The sequence below is a fragment of the Chaetura pelagica genome, unplaced genomic scaffold (genome assembly GCF_000747805.2).
Source record: "Chaetura pelagica isolate M959 unplaced genomic scaffold, ChaPel_1.0 scaffold9, whole genome shotgun sequence".
NCBI classification, from domain to species: domain Eukaryota; kingdom Metazoa; phylum Chordata; class Aves; order Apodiformes; family Apodidae; genus Chaetura; species Chaetura pelagica.
In genome coordinates, this window is record NW_009954494.1 from 1,971,785 (window position 1) to 1,992,824 (window position 21,040).

At 41.7% G+C, this 21,040-nt stretch overlaps 1 protein-coding gene across 1 annotated transcript in view; it reads left to right on the forward strand.

Moving 5' to 3' along the window:
* The first annotated feature begins 13,220 nt into the window (after window positions 1-13,220).
* Window positions 13,221-21,040, forward strand: part of SLC35F3 (solute carrier family 35, member F3) — a 46,963-nt gene continuing 39,143 nt past the window's right edge. Inside the window, exon 1 of the mRNA XM_010004542.1 lies at window positions 13,221-13,541. Coding sequence (XP_010002844.1) covers window positions 13,261-13,541 — 281 coding nt within the window. The 5' untranslated portion in view covers window positions 13,221-13,260. The remainder of the gene's footprint in view (window positions 13,542-21,040) is intronic.

Genomic DNA, 21,040 nt, shown 5'->3' on the forward strand with positions numbered 1-21,040 from the left:
TGCTCCCTTTTCATGAAACAGATTAGCTTTGAGAGCTTCTCTTTCCAAACCAATTGACAGCATTTCCTTTCAGGTTAGTATTCACTAATTTGGCCAGCTGGTGTTTAAAGCCATATGAAAAAGCCAAGATGTAGTTACAGGCAAAAATAAAATGAGGCAGTGGGCATGCTGTGGAGTGCCTGCTTCCCTTGGTCCAGCTGCTGTACCTCTGGCAAAGATTTTGCCTTCCTGAAGTTCTCTGGTAGGTCAAGTCCCTTGCAGAGGTGTAGCCAATGCTGCAAGGCAGCAAAAACTTTCCTCTGCTTCGTAGTTACAATTATTTTCTCCCCTATCAAACACCATCAAAGCAATTCAAGGATCATTGGCAGAGCTACTAGGAGTATGTTTCACTCCAGGATAGTTAGCCAAGAGGGGCCTTTCATTGATATGCGCTGCTGTAAAGCCTTCCAGCATTCCCTCTATTTTCCTGTCAGTGCAGCAGCTTCTTTGCTTTAAAAGGGAGATAAGGACTTTGTGCGCCTTCAGAAGCGTGACTGCCATTTGAAATTATTTCAGAGATTGAATCATCAGTATGCTCTGAGCCTGTTGTACCAGCACTTTTCAAGACAACTGTATCTACATGCATCACTCAGGCAGGCAGTAACTGTAGTGTGTGTTTTCTGTGCCTGGTACCATTGCACATGCTTCCTATTTTGAGCAATGTAGGCTCAGTGTCTGATTTGTGCTTGTTCAACTTTCTGTTATTGTTTTTCTCTCACCATTTTCCATCTATACCACAGTAGTTGTTCCTGTCAGACCTGCCAAATGGACTGGTTTCACTGTATTTTTATGTGAAAGCACAGTGCACTTTGAGGAATGACTTCCCTTCTTTGGGAAGGTAAATGCTTCCATCCCTGCTCTGCATCTTGGAATCTTCCAGAGACAGAGGATGAGGAGCTGCAGAACAATCACCTTGCCAGAGTAAACCCATCCTCCACTTAGTTAGCCCTTAGATCTACTTACTCCCAGGCTTCCAGTAACAAGGAAATTATATTGCTCCCTTCACATATAGCACTGGGAAGGGAGCACTGCACTGTTCTGTCAGAAAGGGTGACTGGTGATATTCAAAGTTGTTTATAAGGCAAATGATACTTCTCTTCTTTCACTTATTACACAGAAGTGTCTGAACTGAGTTGCTGTGGAACCAGGTACAGCCACATGCTCAGCTGGACTAACCTTGTCTGAATGACTGGAGTTGGGGAAAATTTGTATAAGTAGAAATAAGAAAGTAATTTGGCCTGTAATACATTTGCATGCCTGCAGGGAACTCATCACTAGTGTATCAACACTATAATCTCTTTAATAATAAATCTTTTTCATTTCTTCAGCAAGCACAAACTGAAGATCCCAAGCACAGCAAAAACTTCCATGAGTAGCAGTCTGCTTCCTTAAGAGACGCCATTCTTAATATCCTCATTTTGCAGATGGAGCAGCTGAGAAACTGCAGAATTAAGCAACTTGTCTAAAAACAAGCAGCACATCTTTTCACAGACCAGGCAAGAAGAGACCTACACTAGATAGGAATGCACCCCCCAGCTTTCCACGTTTTCTGGCCACAGGATGGCACTGGCACAAATGGATGCAGCAGAGGTGCCAGAGGACTTATTTTACTGAAGTCAATTAGTTCAGTTTCCTAATAAAATTTTATTTTTGGGAAATAAGATAAAATGCTGCATAAATATGTCTCTGGAGAAATGCTATGTAACTATTAACAGTGTTCTGCTTATGGCATCTAAAGGTTTTGATAGTCAAGCAGCACTTGTATGTACTTTGACTGCCCAGTAGGACAGACCCTGTAGAAAATTCACCCATGAGTTAGTGTTTATACCAAGAATTGTGCCCACTGGTCTTGTTTTTTTATGTGAGAGCTGTACATTATAGAAATATGCAGTGCTCGTGCCTTCTAGAAAACAGAAGCAGCTGGAGATGCCAGCATTTTGGTGGCTGAGCCAGGGCTGTGGGTTTATGTGTGCTTCCTCATTGAAGTGGCCTTCACAAGGAATGCATGCTGGCTTCTGCCAAGAGTAATATGCAAAAATGTTCACATCTGATTGGCCCGTCTTCCCACACAGGAGAAGGTCTTGGATGTTAGTGTTAATGATCAGGGCTGAGACCATGAAACACACCTTGTGCTTGTGCCATTGCTGTGGTCGTGGCTTTCACTCGCTCCTGACCAGAGCTGGGATGGAATGAATGATCGAGGGGTGAATGGTAACAAGTTTGTGTGCAGGTACCAGAATGAATGGGAGTGTAAATTTGCTGGGTGTCTGATTCTTGTGGTACCTGCCAGCAGCCACTCTGTTATTACAAGGCACAGTCAGTATGACTTACTCCCCAATGGAAAAGCTCTACCCTCTTCCATGTTTACTGTGTGAGTGTGTGTCAAGTGCACATAGGCAGTAATTACACTCTGGCTTTGCTCCTGTTCAACTTTTGCCCAATTTTCCTATTTCTTACAATATTTTCAGTTACAGCATATTTGAGCTGATATCCAAGATCCTGTTCCAAAAGGCAGGAGGAGTTTCTTGTTGCATAACACCTGGCTGCCTTCCCAAATGGCACCGTGCTGTCTTAGGCTTTAAACAGTCTCCAAATGAGCTGATCTTAGCTATGCTAGGCTTACTCACTGGGGATTCTCACCAACTCGTCTTTGATCATGTCCCACTGGTTATTTCACATACCATCTCGCCTGTGCAGACTCGTAAGCCATAGGTTTGGAGGTGACTCATTACATCTGCACTGTATGTCCTCTCCCCAGTGATACAAAAATAAAATGAGACCATTTTGATGTTACTAAACTAATGCCAGAGCAGGAGCTTTAATGCATCATGAAGCAGAAATGTAAGTTATTAAAGATTTATCCCAGCCTCCTTACTTTAGTGGCTGAAATTATTAAATTGTACACACTATGGGCAAGCAATAGTTTCATTTACAGTGACGGAACTTAAAAATAACAGCAACCATTGGATCATCTTCTCAGAACTTCTGTATATCATACACTATTACATGTTACCCACTTAACCCTAAATCAAGCAAGGGGCATCTTCTAGTAATCTTGAGCCAATTTAGGGATTTACTCTCAAAAAATAAGCAGATTATTAATCCATCTATTTAACGATAGCTTTCTCCTAGGAGAAGCTGGAACAAGAACTCATTAAAAAAATATATTAAGTCATCAGAATGTGTCATTCATCGTCTCCTGTTTTAATTTTATAACTTGTGTAGATCATAGGCTATTTTAGTTGAATGGGACCAGTCTGACTGCCTGACCACTTCAGAGCTGAGCAAAAGTTAAAGTGTGTTATGAAGGGCATTGTTCAAATGCCTCTAAAACACTGATGGGCTCGGGGTGTGGACCACCTCTCCAGGAAGCCTGTTGCAGTGTTTGACCACTCTCTCGGTAAATAAATGCTTCCTAATGTCCAGTTTAAACATCCCCTGGTGCAACTTCGAACCATATCCATGCCTCCTGCCCCTAGATACCAGGAAGAAGACCTCAGCAGTTCCCTCACGACTTCCCCATCTTGGGAAGCTGTAGAGAGCACCCCTCAGCCTCCATGTCTCCAAACTACACAAGCCCAAAGTCCTTAGGTGCTCCTCATAGGACATTCCTTCCAACTTTTCCACCAGCTTTGTTGCCCCCTCCTGGACACACTCAAGGACCTTCCCATTCTCCTTAAACTGTGGGACCCGGAAATGCTCACAGCACTCAAGGTAAGGCTGCACCAATGCTGAATGCAGCGGGATAATCACCTCTTTTGAGCTGCTGGTTGTGCTGTGTTTGCTGCACCCCAGGAAGCAGTTTGCCCTCTTGCCTGCCAGAAATTTTGTCCCTCTTTCCTAATGGCTGACAACTGTAGACAGGAGGATCTGTGGCATAGAAGCAGTTCTGTAGGAGAGCCAGAGTTCCGGAAAAACTAGTGCTTGAACATAAAAGTCTATAATAGCTCAACATTGTATTCCCCAGCAATTTCCCACTTAGAAACTTCATGTGTAGCATTGTTTGTGTTGTAGCTTTCCTAGCGCATTATACTCAGCGCTCACTTGTCCACAAAGCATCTCCCTCCACTTGGCTGAAGTACCATCACCAACCTTTAGTCCACAGCCCAGTTAATCTTTGTTAATTATAAACCCTGAGATGCCACTGCAGACCTGGATAGCATCCTGCGGAAGCAGGAATTTGGCCAAGAAAGCAGTAGATTTACTTTTTAATTTTCACCGAGTTTTTCTGACAGCCACTGCAGCATAAGATCAAAGGCATCAGGAAGCAAGGTGTTTTTAGCAGGGCAGAGATGGCTTGCTTTTAGGCAGAGCCACCCACCAAATATCTTGGGAGTACGTATTGGGGAAGCCAGTTACCACCTCCAGTGTTAACTGCCCCAGTCCAGGAATTTGAATCTACTCTACCTGAACATAATGCAGACAAACGTAAGCTGGAAATTTTGTGAGTCCAACTTGAGCGGTGAATTTGACCATGGCATCTGCCATAGCACCCTGTTGTTATGCAAAAGTTGTATATTGACTTTATTTGAAATAACAGGTATACATTTTGCCCAGTATCTCTATGGCCATAACCCTCCTCAAATCAACAAAAAACCCCAACACCCAAAAAAGAAAACCAAACAAACTCACAAAAAAACCCAACAACAAGCAAAATAAACAAACAAAGAGCAAAACAACAACAACACAACAACAACAAACCTCCAACCAACTAAAAAAAAACCAAAACCCCCCCAAAAAAACCAAAAGCATGAGCCCCATGAGCTTTGTAATTCAGTCATGGAGAACACAGAAGGGAGGAAATATGGTCTAGAGATGCCTGTTCCACAATCACCTCAAATTCCCTGCTGTAAGTCTCATAAATATAGTTTTTATGGCTGAAGAAAGCATGAGTCTGTCTCCTGTAGCTGACTGAAACAGGTGAAGAATAGTGAGTTGCAAAAGCCTTTCTCACAGAAAAAGGGAAGAGACGAATATCGAGAGAAAATAGAAACTAGAATTTTTGCACGTCATGTATGTTTCCTTGGAGTTATGCTGAGTGCCTTGGTGCCAACATGGGTCTAGCCAGGCCTAGCTTTGTTAGCAAATGAGACCTAGCTTGTGCTGAGCATGCTGGTGAGGGTTGAGGAGACGTCTTCTTTCTTCTGGTAGATCCTTAAGCAACAAATCACATGGACACATACATGTGTTACTCCAAACACTTTGAGCATTGGTTATTGATTGACAGAGAACAAATGCTCCAACTATCTTATTCTTAATTTAGGACCTAAAAAGCCATTTTGTTTGAGCTTCAATGGAATGTTAACCTTTTGACTTCTAGAACAGTCACTTGGAGTTAAAATTAAGTATGCAAGAAAACAATGGGCTATAGCATCGTCTTCTGTCTAAAGCTTGTCTTGAGAGCCAAGCAGCTTTGAATTTTGGAAGGCTCCATAAGGGAGGAAGAACATTGCCTTGCTTGTGATAAAATGCAGCCAGCATAGTTTCTACATAGTTTCTTCTCACTCACCTCTTAGTAAAAATACCTCTATATATGTACTGATATAAATGTGCTATTTATATGAGTAGTTGAATTCCCTTGGAGATAAAACCATTACTCAAGAAAGGCACTTGGCACTTAAATGCCTGGCTAATTAATGCAGTAGTTTTCTGCAGATGATCCAGTCTGGGTTTTGTTTTTTTTTCACTGGAACAGGCAGTCTTCTCTCAAACCTTTGTTCAGGGTGAAATTTGCACAGACTCTCCTCAAACTTTGCCCAGAATACAATTTTGGTCATAGCTTATTTTTGTTCTAATGGAAGTTCTGCTTCCACAGAGATGCAGGTCTCCTCAAAGTAAATGGCAAATGTCCCAGTGACCTTGCAAGGTAACTCACTGTAAGCTTCAGTCCATTTTTTATTCAATAATAGATTGCAGAATAATGGAAAAAAATATCTCCTATTCTACCAAGAATATGTATGTCATAACAAGGGTTATTCTTTACATGCTTTTATGATACTTTCCAGTACCACACTGCTGGTACTGTAATAAGCACTCAGTATCTTCCATTTTCACTCTGGACTTCAGTCATACATTCTGATTAATAATAAAAGGACAGTATTCAGGGGAACTCCCCACTATACAAAATTCCAAGTGAAATATTTTAACGAGGCCCATTCAAGTGCAGCACTTTTAATAGAATTTCTAAGCAGTGGCCTCTGTAGAGAAATTAAAGTCTAAATTGCTGCAGTACAGAGTTGATAATTTTTCAGTTCTCTCTTTATCACTAACAGGAATTAGAATATATATTTTTCAGGAAGCCTTGCTTGAGTATTTGGCAGAGGAAGAAAGGCATATATGTGCTAGGGAGGAGAACTGAGTGCATCTTCAGCAAATATGTGCAGATTATTTAATTCCAATGCTTAGTAAGTTCAAGTATAATATTTAGGACAGGATAAAACAGGAATTTATATATGATACATGTTAGTGATGGAAAATACTGTATCTGGGAGTAATATTTTAGGATTTGGGACTATCACAAGAAACTTAGGCCTTTTTGGTGCAAGTTTAGTGATATGGATCATCTGGTGGTATCAGTGATATGGGACAGATTTCCACAGACAAGAGGACAGGTGAATCATCTTGATTTTTCTGTGAGCCAATAGACCTTTTTTCTATCCTGTTGAAATTAAAGTAAGATTATTAGATAAATATTAATATCCAGCATATATTATAAATCTTTATTTTTTTATAATTAGTTAATTTATATTATGAATTCCAATTGCAAGAGGATCTGAACTCAGACTGCATTCATCTTGCTTTGAATCTGTGTAAATACAATTTTCCCTATTTCCAAATACCTACATGCCTTATTCTGTAGCCTCAAGCACATTCAGACTTTCTGACTTAATAGGTTAATGCTCCCTGTTTTTTAAAATAACCTCTACTGTGTATTTTTAAACTATCTGCTATATTGATTTATTCTTTATTTAGTCATGCCATTCCATGATCAGACAAAGCAAAATTATTTTTATCTCTTACTGTAAAAGCAAAGTATTTAAAGAAAGTGCTTTAAACTTTCAGTTTCCCAAATAGTGTCTAAAAATCCATACATACAATGTCATTTTGACCAAACATTCTCATTTAAAAACTGATTTAATAAAGGTTTATGAGGTTTTGTAGTTTTTCCATTACAATACGTTAATTGCTATTCATTAAAAAATATAATACTGGTTTGTTAAACCTTCAGCACTGAGCATGATTGGAAAGCTGGGCAGATGTCTGCAAACCCAAAGTCATTGCAGCACTAAGTGTGGCAGTCCCACCCACCAGCCACCCACGAGTATTCACAGTTTCCCCATAGGAACCCAAGAGCAAATTCCTCAAAAAGCACAGGAACAGTTGCCATATGAGGCCTGACCAGAGATCCATCTGGTTCTGTCTCCAGCTCAGTGGAACTGATCAGGAAGGTGTATTTTCTAGTCTGAGATGCACCTCTTGCAGTGTGGGTGTGCTAACAGCTGCAGTTTCCCCAGATGTAGAAATGACATTTTTCTCTGTTTTTCTGCTTTGTTGCTAGTAATTTTTGGCAGTTATTTTGCTATTCTGACTGCTTCTGAACACTGCATTGCTCTTCTTGTGGAGCAGCCTGAGAAGGTCTCAGGATCTCTGGTGGCAATAGCCAGAGCTCATTGCTGTGTGTGCAGCATGTGGATTGTTTACTCTCACCTACACCTATTTATCAGCACACTTCTCCACCTGCTGATATACGACCCAGTCAGGTATCCTGTCATCCCTTGCAGCTGGCCCTTACCCCACTGACCTGCCTAATTTAATGTAATTTAGTGCATTATCACTAGGCACATGGTTCAGTCCCTACTAGGCAGGACCTTAGTCTGTGAAGGTTGATTCCTCACTCTGAAGGGTCGGCAGGGGCACCCAGCACTTTTGTAATACTTCTATCACTGGTTTGCTGATGAGATGGCAACATCTAAAGCAGTTCATTGGTGGCAGCTAAATGTGTTTGTGTGGTGGGGCCCATCTCAGAGCCTACCAGTGCTGTCTGTGGTGGCTTTACTCTCTGTTCCTGACAGCAACGTTGGAGAGATGGGGCTTACTCAGCTTCAGACACCTACACTAAAGACGCCTACTTCTCAGCTTGTCTCCCCAGACTGTTTAGAGCTGGTGGAGAGAAACAAGCACTGGGAGAGGGTGATTCATCTGGCTTGTTTTAATCGTCTACTTTAGAAGGAGATGAATCGTGCTATGGAAATGCCTTTTTTCTGTCTACTAACTATGCAGAAAGTGTAAATGACTGTCTCAGATACACGAATCTGCACAGCAGATGTTTTAAACTGAGAAGATGAATGCCACTCTTGTTTTTATCAGTATCAAATTTTTAACTTAAACAGTGAGGTGCATCATGGTCCTGTGCTAAGTAAGCCTTCAACTGTCTAGCTGTGTACAGGAGTCCTAAGCCTTAAAGTGCTTTTGAAGTGGTCTGGACAGGTGTTACCTCTGCTGGAGTGGATTTTTCTCTAAAGCAGTACAAGCATCTGTAGTCAGTAAGAAAGGACATGTTGTCATGGATGGAGTGAGAGATGCATTTTACTTGTAAAAGAAAAACAATTATATATTTATTGGTATGAAACAGGGAGTTAACAAAATTAAATAGTAAATGCAATAGTGGTTTAAAGGTTTTGATGGCACGGTACACCTGATTACTTACTGAATAAAGGGCAGTGTTAGACAAAACTGTCAGGGAGGCCCTCCTGGTGAGTCACAAGTTTCAGAATAGACCTCTTTGCTTCCTAAACTCCTCAGAGAGGAGTATAGGTGCGACTGGATCCAGTGCTAGTCCCAGATTTGGTCAATGGTTTATGTCTAAGGGATTGTATATGTGCAATCAATCCTTTAAAACACTTAGCTAAGATTTCAAAGGTTAACATGCTATTAATCACTTACCAAGAAGCCGTTGCAGCAAGGAGTTTCTCAACCTCTAGCAGTAACCTTGAGTGGCACCCCTACCCAAGAGGAGATCCTGGTGTGCAGCCTACTGTCATTTCAGGCCAGTTCAATGGGCCCTGGGCTGTCCACTGTTTATAGGATGATTGACTTTCAGTCATATTTGCATACCAGCAAGACATCTGGGTTACTCTTCCAGGTGCCCTTTGTCTACCATGTTGCCATCCATCCCCCAAACTCAGGGGAAGCTGGATGCAGCCATCATGACCTCCACTGAAGGTTATGGCTTAAGCAAGGTGGAGGGGAGCACTGCCACACATATGATCTAAAACATCTACCTTATATGGGGTGTGTAGTGCCTTCAAGTCACTGTTTTTCTCCATGGCCTCAGCCGGGGCCATGGAGTGAGCAGCTCAGGTTTAGATGTCCCTACCACGGGTATCTGAAGTCAATTGAGAGGGGTTTCACCCATAATGGAGGAAACAGAAGGATGACTGTTGCCTGGGGTTGGGGATGCAGTAACAGTGGAGGTGGTTTCCTTCCATTGCCTCTGAATGCCATGGAAGAGAGGTTGGCTTAAAGGGAGGGGAGAGGAGTGGTTCCAGTTGGGATTTATGAAACAGAAAAATTAATAAACAAAAGGGAGAATGAAAATCCAAATTTAGTAAAAGCAAGATAGGTATTTTCCCTCAATCTCAGCATCCCATTTTATTCCTTTGGGTGATACAGTAGCATACAGAGCACTCTGCTGGAAGGAGTAAAGGAAGAAATCCATTAAAAGTCTGGAGGAGAATGTCCAGAAATAAAATTCTTTTGTGTCCTGCCTCATCCATTCTGAAAAGCCATTTTGCTATATTTAAATTTATGTGCATTCCATTGCCAGTTGGCCTTGAGCAGTATTAGAAAGGGAGAGTGGAGCCTCTCATCCATGTGCAGGCTTTGATATTACCCCATCTGTGCATCTGCATCTTGGGTGACAAAAACTGTCCCCATGGGGATGTAGGGACCAGGCAGGGAAAGGTACAGCCCTGGGTGTTATGCCAGCTGGCAGGCAAGTCCCTAACACAGTAAATGGGAGGATGGGACCACATGGGTGCATATCATCTATAGCATCTGCTATCTGGCTTGAGGGAGATTATGTCCCAGGCATCCTCCAGGACAGTGCCACATCCACTGGAAAAGGTAGTTCCCATTTGACATCTAGCCCTCTGGCATCAGAGTCTCAGCTTGTAACTGCTAATCACTGGTTCAGTGATTTTTATCCCAAAATATGGGGCCCACCATTTGGAAACCCATCCTGCCTAGGACAAGCTTTTACTCCATCCAGCGTGTAAACACATCCAAAGAATGAGCACCCATAGATATGTGAGCCTTGAGCTGCAACATCACTTTAGAAGTGATACATGCAGTATTGTATTTTGCTGAAAGTGGATGTTCTGTTGGTATATTTAACACAAAATTAAATGTACCTATGGAGCAGAGAAAACATAAACAAGTTTAGCTTTATTTTCCAGGGAGTGTTTGCCATGGAATAGAGCTGAAAGGCAGTGACACACCATGCAGGCTGTCCAAATGCGCTGCTGACTCATGCATATGTGCACAGTGCAGTGGGGAGCAGGGTGGGTGGCTTCAGCCCATGGTGTGGAGAAGATCCTCTCCAGTGTCTCTTGTGGCATTTCCACTAAGCACTGCATTATTTTATGTTGAGTGTCTGGTGGATCAGATTGGTATAGTTGTGATTTTCCTGTGTTTCAGTGATTGCCAAAACTCCTGGGCCAGAGGGCCAGACATGTTGCTGTCTCAGTGATCAATACTTATTTTAGAAGACATAGCACAGCTTCAGTGTTGTGATTCAGAGCACTTACTTGTCTTGGGATACCATACACCCTAGTGGCTTAAGGCATCTTCTCTAGTGTTAAATATCTTCAGTAGGAGGAGTTTAAATCCTGGTTTCCTGCTTCCCAGGGGAAAAACTGCAGAGAAGCTGGAGATGGCAGGTACCCTGCTAGTTATATTCTAAAAAGAGGAAGATTTTTGCCTAGCTCTCCAGGTAGTTTCAGAGATGCAAACTGTGAGTGGAGGGAGGCTCTTCTCTGCATTGTCAGTGGCACTAAGCACTCCTAAACTCTCGTTTGGCACCCCAGCTGCCTGGATTGTTTTTTTCTATGCCCAGCTCTCCCCTCAGTCCATGGGAAGGAGCTGGATTTCATTAGGATGTGTGAAGTGTTTGGTGTTAGAGAAACAATGCCCAGTATAAAAGCTTGAGAGGAAATGAAAAAGTCAGTATTCGTTGTGGAACTTGTGTGGTGGACAGCAAAGAGAGCATTGGCATCTCTCTGCCCATGGTGTGGTGAAGGTAAAAAAATTAATCTATCATTGTTTAGTAAACTGATCACCGAGGGGTCTGTGCAGAGAGTGAGGCAAGAAGCATTAGTTACGAACAGTACATTGCAAAGAAGATAAGTTAAAATTATTTTGAATGAGCTAAGGGCTCACAGGCAGCCTTTTTTCAATTCTAGCTTCTTCTAACATTTAGCAGGTAGCTCAAAACCTTTCATTATCTGTTTAATACAAAGCCATATTAACTCTGGGTAACTCGTTGGCCTGCTGCTGCATCTCCTGTTATGTGGGAAGCTGCCCACATAGTCTTCTATTGAAAACTGAAATAAGTGGAGAGATCAGCAACGTCCTCATCTCTCTTAAAGCTGCTCAAAAACCCTTTATGTTTATACCTTTACTGGTCTACATCCTCTTTAGTTTTCAAGATTTCAGAGTCCAGAGTTTTTCCCATTACAAAATACAGCTTTACTAGGCAAATTAATGGTACTCTTAGCTCAGACCATTCATTTCTTATCTGTAAAGAAATAATTAAATTGTTTTCTCCATTGGAATAAACTTTTCCCTTAATAATGCATTAGCTCATGTAAATACAAATTTAGGTTAATGTGAAAGAGGAGGTTTTAAGAGATTTTCCATTCCAAATACTGATTCTTAGCAGGATAAGGAAGGATGTTTTGTGTGTGGATCTCTCTTAGTCTGCCTTGAGCACATATAAATGTTTGGCAATAATGCAGCCTCTCATTGCTCTGCCTGTATTTTGTCTTTCCTGTGTATTATATGCAATTTATCTTTCCACCTTTCAATGCATGCAATGACATCTGGACCCTTTTGAAGTTGTATGTTCCTATATTGAAGGTGTAACATGAATTGCTATCGCATCCTTCAAATGAATGGACCAACTTAAAGTGAAGTTGGCCTTTAACAGAAATCACTGCTTTAGTATTGCTTGCAGGTGACTGACAGCTTTAGCAGATGTTGAACAGGGTGAATTTAAGACAGACAGGGCAAAAGCTCTGAAGAGAGTGGCCTGTTCCTGAGGTCTGCCACCACGTTTTGATTTCCACAGGAACTGAACCACCTAACCTCACTTTGCTCATTCATTCACAAGCTGGATACAGTAGCAGGACTATTACAATTAATGTTTAAGGATGTAGAGGCAAGTTTTTTAGGAGAGAAATTTCCAGCAGCATGCTGGGCTCAGTTATACAGGAGCAAAGTTCCAGTACAGTCTTATTTGGTGCAGGACTCAAGTGAAAAAATAGTTAGAGTTGCCTAGTCTGAAATGCCCTTCAGGGTGGCCTGTGCTTTGGTCTAATTTTGCCATCTGGCTACAACCTCAGAAGAGCTGTTCTGCGAGGCATTGCTGAAATATTTGGTGATCTAAGTTCATTATTAATTGTGCTAATTATGTTACAGTGATCGTGCTTAACTGCAGGATTAAATACATTGTCCCCTCTCTTCTTTAAGAAACACCATATTCCATAAGGTGCCCAATTCTGCATTTTCCAAGCCAATACTCATACCAAGTGCTATTGTAATCCCCTTTGCTGTTTTATTTAAGTCAATGCCATATTTTCCCTTCATTTATGTGTCCAAACAGCATCACTTTAAGTGGTGTTATGCCCTTCTACGTACATCAGAGCAACATGTAATTTCCCTTTCCATTTGACAGTGGTGCCAAATCTGGAGGTGATAATTATTATTTGCATTGTAGTCATGACTGTTGAACCAGGGGCTTTGCAATGATCTAAAAACAAAGGACATTTTGTGGCAAGATCTGGTGGGGTTTTATTTCTGCTGGTAAAGCTCCCTGTGACTTCAAAAGGGCCTAGGATCTGAAAACTACAGTGCAGGCTGGGTTTCTTTAGTAAGCCTTGTGTTTCCTTCTCCCCAGGGGATGAGCGCTCCCGGGAGTCTCCAGCCCCAGCAGAAGCGCAGATGCCCGCGGGGGCGGAAGGCAGTGGAAGGGTGAACCGCTGGTGCTGGAAATGCTCCGTGACACAGCTCAAGAAGATTTTCTGGGGTGTAGCTGTGGTTCTGGGCGTCTGCTCCTCCTGGTCGGGTTCAACCCAGCTAGCAAAACTGACCTTTAAGAAATTTGATGCACCCTTCACTCTAACATGGTTTGCAACAAACTGGAACTTTTTATTCTTTCCTTTGTATTATCTTGGACATGTTTTTAAGTCAGCTGAAAAGCAGTCTCCAAAACAAAGATACAGGTATGGGAGCTTTTTTTTTTCCTTTTCTATCCTGTGGTTCTTGCATGCTGCTTGGCCTCTAGCAGATGTTGGGATGAGTCAGTTAAATCAAACTTGTGTTTGCTTTCCTCTCCAGGTTTGTTAAAGGATATTCTGAATTAATTTTGTGTCCTGTGCTAAGTGTTACGTTATTACTCTTAACATAATTTCACTCCAACAGTAAGAAATCCAGGTTTATTTCCGATACATACAAGTCATGTAATGGAAGGCCACATTTTCTGCAATTGCTTCTCTGGAGTTTTCTGTTCTAACCTCTGCAAACATGTTTTTTTAATTAATATCTTCCTCTGCCCACAGCTAACTTTTATGGCAATCTCTGAGTAAGCTAAGTAAGCTTTTATTTTCCAAACTCAGGACTAGTGCAGTGCCTTGAATAGCCAAGTAAAAAGTAGTGCAGTATTTTCCTGGCATTATGCCCCTGACATCAAAGGCCAAGCCCTGATCCCGGTTAAACTCGAGCTGTTGTGTTTATTTCCGGGAGGAAGAACAGTCATAACCAAAGGCAGCACTTTGTCTTCAACACACCTAGTCTTTGCAGCAAGCCAGGCCCACAAAGCCTGAAGCACTCATGGAGAACCCTGAGTGCCTGTCCTCCATGAGGGGCTGAGGATATTCTGGCTGCTTGAAGGACTGCCTCTTGGTGAGGCTCCTTCATCTCATCTCATTTCATCTCATCTTGTTTTGGCCTGAGAGGTGTCTGGGACAGATGGGATGACTCAGCCATCAAGATGTCTTATGTCAGAGAGCTTCCCTGATACATGGAAGGATGTGAACAATGTTTTCTCCTTCTGTTACACAGTGGGGCTCACAGCCTTTTAGTGAAGTAGCTCAGAAAGTAAACAGTAAGAAGTACACATTTCTCAGCTTCCAGCTGTGCAGCAGCGAGGTGGAAACTTACTACAGGAAAAGTCTAAAAAGCCAGGGTACTTGGGAAATGCTCAATCTGAGATGACTAGGATTAAGATTTTAAGTGCCGAAAGTTTGCTGCTTAGCCATTATTACAGTTTCTTCATCTTCTAAATAATTTGGAGGCTGCATATAAAGGAATTTCACTGATCACTGCAGGTCCTAGAGCAGTATCCAGAAGTTTTAAAGGTATTTTCTTAGGATGTCTTGCACTTCAGTCTTCAGATTATATTTGTTGTTTACTCCACAGCATACATGGTTGCTTCAGAGATGAGAGCAGTATGGAGGTTAAAGAAAGCAACGGTTTAATCTAAAAACAATACCAAATGCTAGCCCCAAACTACCTTTTCATTTATTTGTTTTTTAAGTGTATTTCTTTCCACCTGTTCTCAAATAATGTTTTAAATACTGATGAATCCTGAGGTGAGCAGTTGTGATTTGCCAGATCCCTGGGATTAAAACCAGAGCATTATACTCTTTGTTGCTGCAGTTAATTGTTATGGTTGATAGCTTTATGTCTTCCATTTAATTAAATGATGGCTGAGTTGAAGCCCTGCAGCTTGTTTGGGATGTAGGGGGACATCATTACAAGTAAGCTTGCAGCAGGTTTAATGAAGAACATGCATTTTGTGTGTCTGACTGGCAGATTGAATAGGGTTAATTTCTTGGTGTCAGGGTAGACTTGGGCATTTGGAGACACGGCTTTGCTGCAGATTTGTTTTGTGTTTTTAAGCAAGTCGTACAGACCTCTAATTTCCTAGTATTCCCTGTCCATCTGGATGAGACAGTCCTTCAGAGGGAGCGCTGTACTTTACCATGCATTTCTGTAGCGTCTGCTTCAGCATGTCCACTTGTCTACACTGAGACCTTTCAATGGTCCTGCATTAAGAATTACTATAAAAAAAGAATTACTGTTCATCTGCCTGCTCCATTATGGCTGAGATGTCACATGCATGTACATCTGAAACCTCAAGTGTTTAGTTCTAGCATCCCCTCTTAATTATTCCTCCTTTTTGCATATTATATATATGCAGAGACATTGCAGATCTGTATGAGGCATTACCATCTTCATTACCATCTTCAGGAAACCTTGGGCTCCAGGCAAAGTTGGACTTCCTAGGGAGGCACTGCATGGGCTTCTGCATAGTTGAAGTAAGACACTTCTGACCTGGCACTAACAAGCAACTTGCTTCATCACTTCTTCTTTTGTCATCACTATCAAAGCTCTCAAGCAGGAATTTGCAACGAGATAAATGAAAAGGTGGTAGTGGGAGAAGGTAGAAATATGGTATCTAAGTCACTTTAGCAGTGAGGTAGTAAAGGAAGGGATTCTTAGATCTTACCTACACAGGTTGCTAAAATCTATAGGCACATATTTTTTTGGCAGTAAAGCTCCCCAAGGAACCTGTGCAGCTGCCTCCCCCTCAGCAGGGTTGGGCAGCTCAGCCTCCCCTCACCATGGCACAGACAGAGCTTTCACACTTCCCCTTCCTCCGTGGGCAGCTTCATAGGGCCTGAGCCAGCAGGCAAGCATTGAAATACCAATACAGCTGAGAAGAATGTAAGGAACAGCAGCAGTTACGGAAAAATGTGCAAAAGAGGGAACATAAAATGTACAAACAGTGAATAGGTGATGTGTAGTTTCTCCTGTACAGATTATATGCTTTATTATGGTTTTAAATTCTTATTGTATTATACCTGTAGAAACACACATACACACACACACTGTGCTGTATATATGTGAATCTGTATGTTTTGTAGTTTCATGAAAGAACATACCTGTCATGGATACAAACCAGTTTAAAGTGGCACAGATTTTTTTCCCATTTTATAACACATATAATTGTAATAAATTTGGCAGCAAAATTTTATAGTAGCAGTTTAAATTCAAAAGCAGGTTTATTAGTTTCTTTTTAAGATTTTTTAAGATTAGGCCATAACATGAAGTGTTCAGGCTTTCTGGTTGATCCATATTGCATGATAAGGAACCTCCTATTCAAGCCGAAGCAGATTGTCAATTGTGTCTTCAGGCACAAAGAGAGAGTTGCTCTTCAAGGCAAACAAGAACTCATATATTCATGTCCAAATTGCTTCAGGCTCCCTGTGCAGCTCCATCAAATGCCAGAGCTGTGCCCAGGTGTAGACCAGTCAAGGAGAACTTGTTCCATGCTCTCTACCAGGGGTGCCACCCACCCTTGGCGCAGGACCATGTGCGTGGGGAATGATGCAGAGCACTCTGACAGGCCACAGAAGAGCATGCCAGAGTCAGCACCACTCTCTTACTTCTTGTGCAAGTGCTCACTAGCTTAAAATAAAATTACAGTAACTAAATTGTCATTAATTTCAACCATTGTCCAGCCCAGAAATAACATATGTAATGATTTTTGCACCTAATGGATCTTTTAAGACTACTTAGTTTTGGCTTTATACTTTTTGCTTCCTAACCCCTTTCTAAAATGACACATTGAATCTGATGAGCTACCCTCCATCATACCTACATGATTAATTTATGAGGTAACATAAATGAAAAGCACTAGAGCTTAAAGCTCCCTGGCTACATGAAAGATTAAATTAAAATCTCTGTAAGATATTGCTTAGCTTTGTGTATCTCCAAGCAGGAGAAAACACACCTTTTATGAGGAGTGACTCAGTGTGTTGCCCACTGAGGGAGTAACAGAGGATTTTGTTCACATTTTAGCAGGAAAATACCTCAGAAGGCTTGTTTATTTTGATAGTACTACCTTACCTAATGATTTTTTGAGAAGAAAAGGGCAGGACTTTTCAGAATGGTTTGCATCATTATTTATTTATTTACCACTTAGATTTTTTTTTTATTTCATAAAGCATTAGGGCTAAAAAGAAAAGCAGAAGCTAAAACTAGATCTTTTCCGTAATCTTGACCAGAGCTGATGTGTTGGATGAATGAAAACATCATCACACATATTTGCACTGATCTACAACCACATTTGAATGTTTCAACATACTCTTTTTCACTGAATCAGAGTTTTGTCTCCATACTGCCCCCGAACTAGCTACCATTAATCTTTCAGAATTTGGAGATCTGTCTTTGAAGAGAAAGAAAAAGAAGTACTCACTCTGATTTACCAGCATATTAACTTCACAGGAAGAGTCACTTTTGATTTATATGCATGTTGGCTCAGAATCAAGTCTTAGATCTTCAGTGATCAGAAAGCATCAGTGCCACAGCTTCACATGATGTCCAGGAGAATGTGGACCAGTTTCTAAATGCATTTCATGTGTGTTTCTGCTAGCATGGAGGAGATGAGGCACTAGCCTGGCATCCCCAGAAATTTCAGGAGTTGAGTCTGTTAGTTTGAGCCTGGCTCATAGGAAAGTGCTGCTGGATGCTCTCTTGGTGCTGCCCTCCTCTTTTGCAACAGGTGGAGGACCCAGCTCCGCAGAGATGGGAACCAGCCACCTGGCCACAATGAAACTCTAATGGCGAAGGAGGTCAGAGCCTGATTTGGCATGGATACTTTTTTACTATTGATGTTCAGTGGTTTGTATTCATGTGTCTCTCTTACCCAGCAGCATTAAAAGGTTGCTGTGTGGTTGCCTTTTGTCATCCTACTGATTTATATTACTACTTAGGTGGGAGCTTCACTACCAAAACAAACAGCATCAACAGAGTCATAAATAAGCTACAAAGGCATCAAGACGTGATGAGTGCAAGTGTTTTTAGCAAATGTCACCCAGTGAAGCATGTTTTCTTTCAAAAAACTTTACTTTATAAACTCTATTTGTCTAATTCACTACATTAGCCTTAAAATAATACCTATTTACTTTGTGTTCCTCAAGCTAAAATCACTTACAAGTTCTTTTTAGCTTGTTGGGGAAAAAAAAAAAAAAAAAAAAGCATACCAAAGAGCAAAAAAGGTCCCTTGAAATTAAAAGATACAGTGTTTGATTCTTACCCAAGTTAGATAGATAAAATCCAGGAGTAACTCCAAATTAAATCATTTTGATCTCTACAGCCACCTGTCAGGGCTTTGCTTTGTGCTTGATATCAAAGCAACTAATTAAAAGGAGATATGGATGTTGTGCAAGAGTTTTATCATGGTTGTCCATGCCTCTCCTGCAGTTGTCTGAACTGTTGCTGGTGATGTGTTATTGATGGGCCATGGCATCACTTCTCAGGCTGTTTTCACTGAATTTGCACTTTTCTTCCAGGGGTTCTAGCTGAAGACAAGGCCAAATTGTACTGGTGTTTGTGACAGGGGCAGTGCTGGTGGCCATCTCTTGGATGTCCAGCCTTCTCTGCATAGAGAGTCAAACTTGGGCATGGAGCATTCACTTGAGCTCAGCCCAGGTGAAGCTCAAGCCAGAGAGCCTGGGGTGATGTTGTTGTTAACTAACGTTGCTCAAACTGAAGCGATTACCTCTTCCTGATGAAACCTCTGGTAGCTGCTGTCTCCTTCCTTTTGGAAATTCTGGGTGTTCTCATGGGACTTGGGCTAGGGATGCATGTTCTTACTAGAAGGGTTGTACCAGATGAACCTCGAGGTCCCTTCCAAGCTGGCAGTCCATGATTCTACAAAAAGACAAGTATCCCAAGAAGCAGCTGAAATTATTACTTAAATGATAATCTGGCAATAGTGCAGTATAGCTGTATTATGTTGACACAGCAGTTAGCACCCCACTCCTGTGGGGTGATGCAGCCCTAGCCCAAGTAATGGTTTCTCACTCTTTGTGGCTTCTGAGAATTTCAAACCAAAAATTTCTTAGCCAGCTGTCAAAAATACTCTCCACAGGCTATTTGTTCTTGAGAAAATAAGTTGTCCTCCAGCTCCAGAGTATTTCTAGAGTATCTTCCTGTTCACAGAAGTCTCTTTTACACACTGAAGGCAGTACCAAGGGTTAGATTAGCAAGGAGATTCGCCACAGCTGGCTCCTCAGCGCCACACTGCATATTCCAGCACTGCCATCTTGGAGCAGAATGTCCAGTTTGCTCCTGACATGCATGGGAAGAGCAAACACCTGCAGAGGAGACACAAACTTGAGGCAATGGGGAGGACACGTGTAAGCTAAATGGCAGGAATGGCTGAGGAGAAAGAGAAAACCTGTTAATGGAAGCCTTCCACCATCCTAGAGTAAGATGCCTAATTAGACTTGAGGTGGTGCTCCTCCTGATGTTTTCCATTGAGAAACTTTAAAAACTGCTCCCAGACCCATGTTAAAGATGGTAGTTTTTCTCTTCCTCAAGATGATGGGAGCTTCATACTGGGCTGATGATGTGAATGGCTGGCAGAACAGTCCCGAATTAATGCCGGAGGCCTAACTTCTCTGAAGGTATCTCACCATGTAAAGTCTGCATATGGTTCTCAGGAACATAAGGTGGCGTTTGTATGTTTACCTCCCTTTCTAAATCTATCCAAACTTTCACATTCTGTTTGACTACTTTGTTTCCACTGCCTTTGAGAGCTCATGTCTTAGCTTCTGTGAGAAAATGGTCAGGGTTCCTTCTTTAGGAAACCAATCCTTTCTGATTTAGCTTCCCAGTTTATACTTGGAGATTGTGTTTCTATTTCAGACTATGACATTCTGAAAAGAGCTGAACAGTTGTGCCTGGTGAAAAGCTTAATCTGAACATCCTTTGTCTTTTGAAGTTCACCTGTTCTGGGCTTTTGGATCATTGTGGAATGCTAATCGAGAGTAAAAATTGGGTAATGCCTGATCAGGAGAAACGTATGTTCTTTAATCAAGAACCTGGTTTACAAAATCATTCCAAGGATGATCGAATTAAGGGATGTCCTGTAATTTAGTCTTCTTGTTCCATTATTTTTGTCTGCTCTGCTATGGCTTGAACAGATGCACCAAAATAATTACATTATATGGCTCCTATGAGGAAATGGTGCTTGAGGCAAGGACTAGAAAGAGAAATAATTGTTCTTGTTACCTGAAGACAGGGCATGTGCTATGAAACAATGTGTTTAGCTAATGTTTTTTTCTTGAAAAAAATGTCTGTCTTGCAGCACTGAACAATCTCTGGTCAGTAGTTAAACTGCATTTCATTAACTGGCTCTTCCTCTGGCTAGTAAAGCAAGCTGCCAGGCTTCTGCTCTGCTAGCACATTTCTCAGGAGACTTGAAGAGGAAATCCACCTACACTGATGCCAGCCATCCTGACCTCTCTGTGCTGACTGAGGCTGTGGAACTACAGCGGGCAAGGGTGAAGGGACCTCATGGGTCACCTCCTCCCTTCCCAGCCTCCAGGCATGACCTACAGGCACAAACAGAAAAGTAACTGCATTTATGGCTAGCAAAGGAAAAGACAGACTGGGAAAAGAGTGTGTGGTCCTGTTTACTGTGTGGGGAAAAAAGCAGAAAGCTGAGGTGAGCATGAATATGCTGTTTTGTCAGATCATCATACCATGGAAGAAGACAGACATCATATCTGGTCTTTTTGCAGAAAGTGTTTTACCTTGGTTGTACCTTGACACTCAGTGCACAAACTCACTGAACAGGGACTGTCCGAGACAGGTTCTCCCCTGTTGTTTGCAACAGCAGCACAAACAACAGCAAAACTCAGGAAAG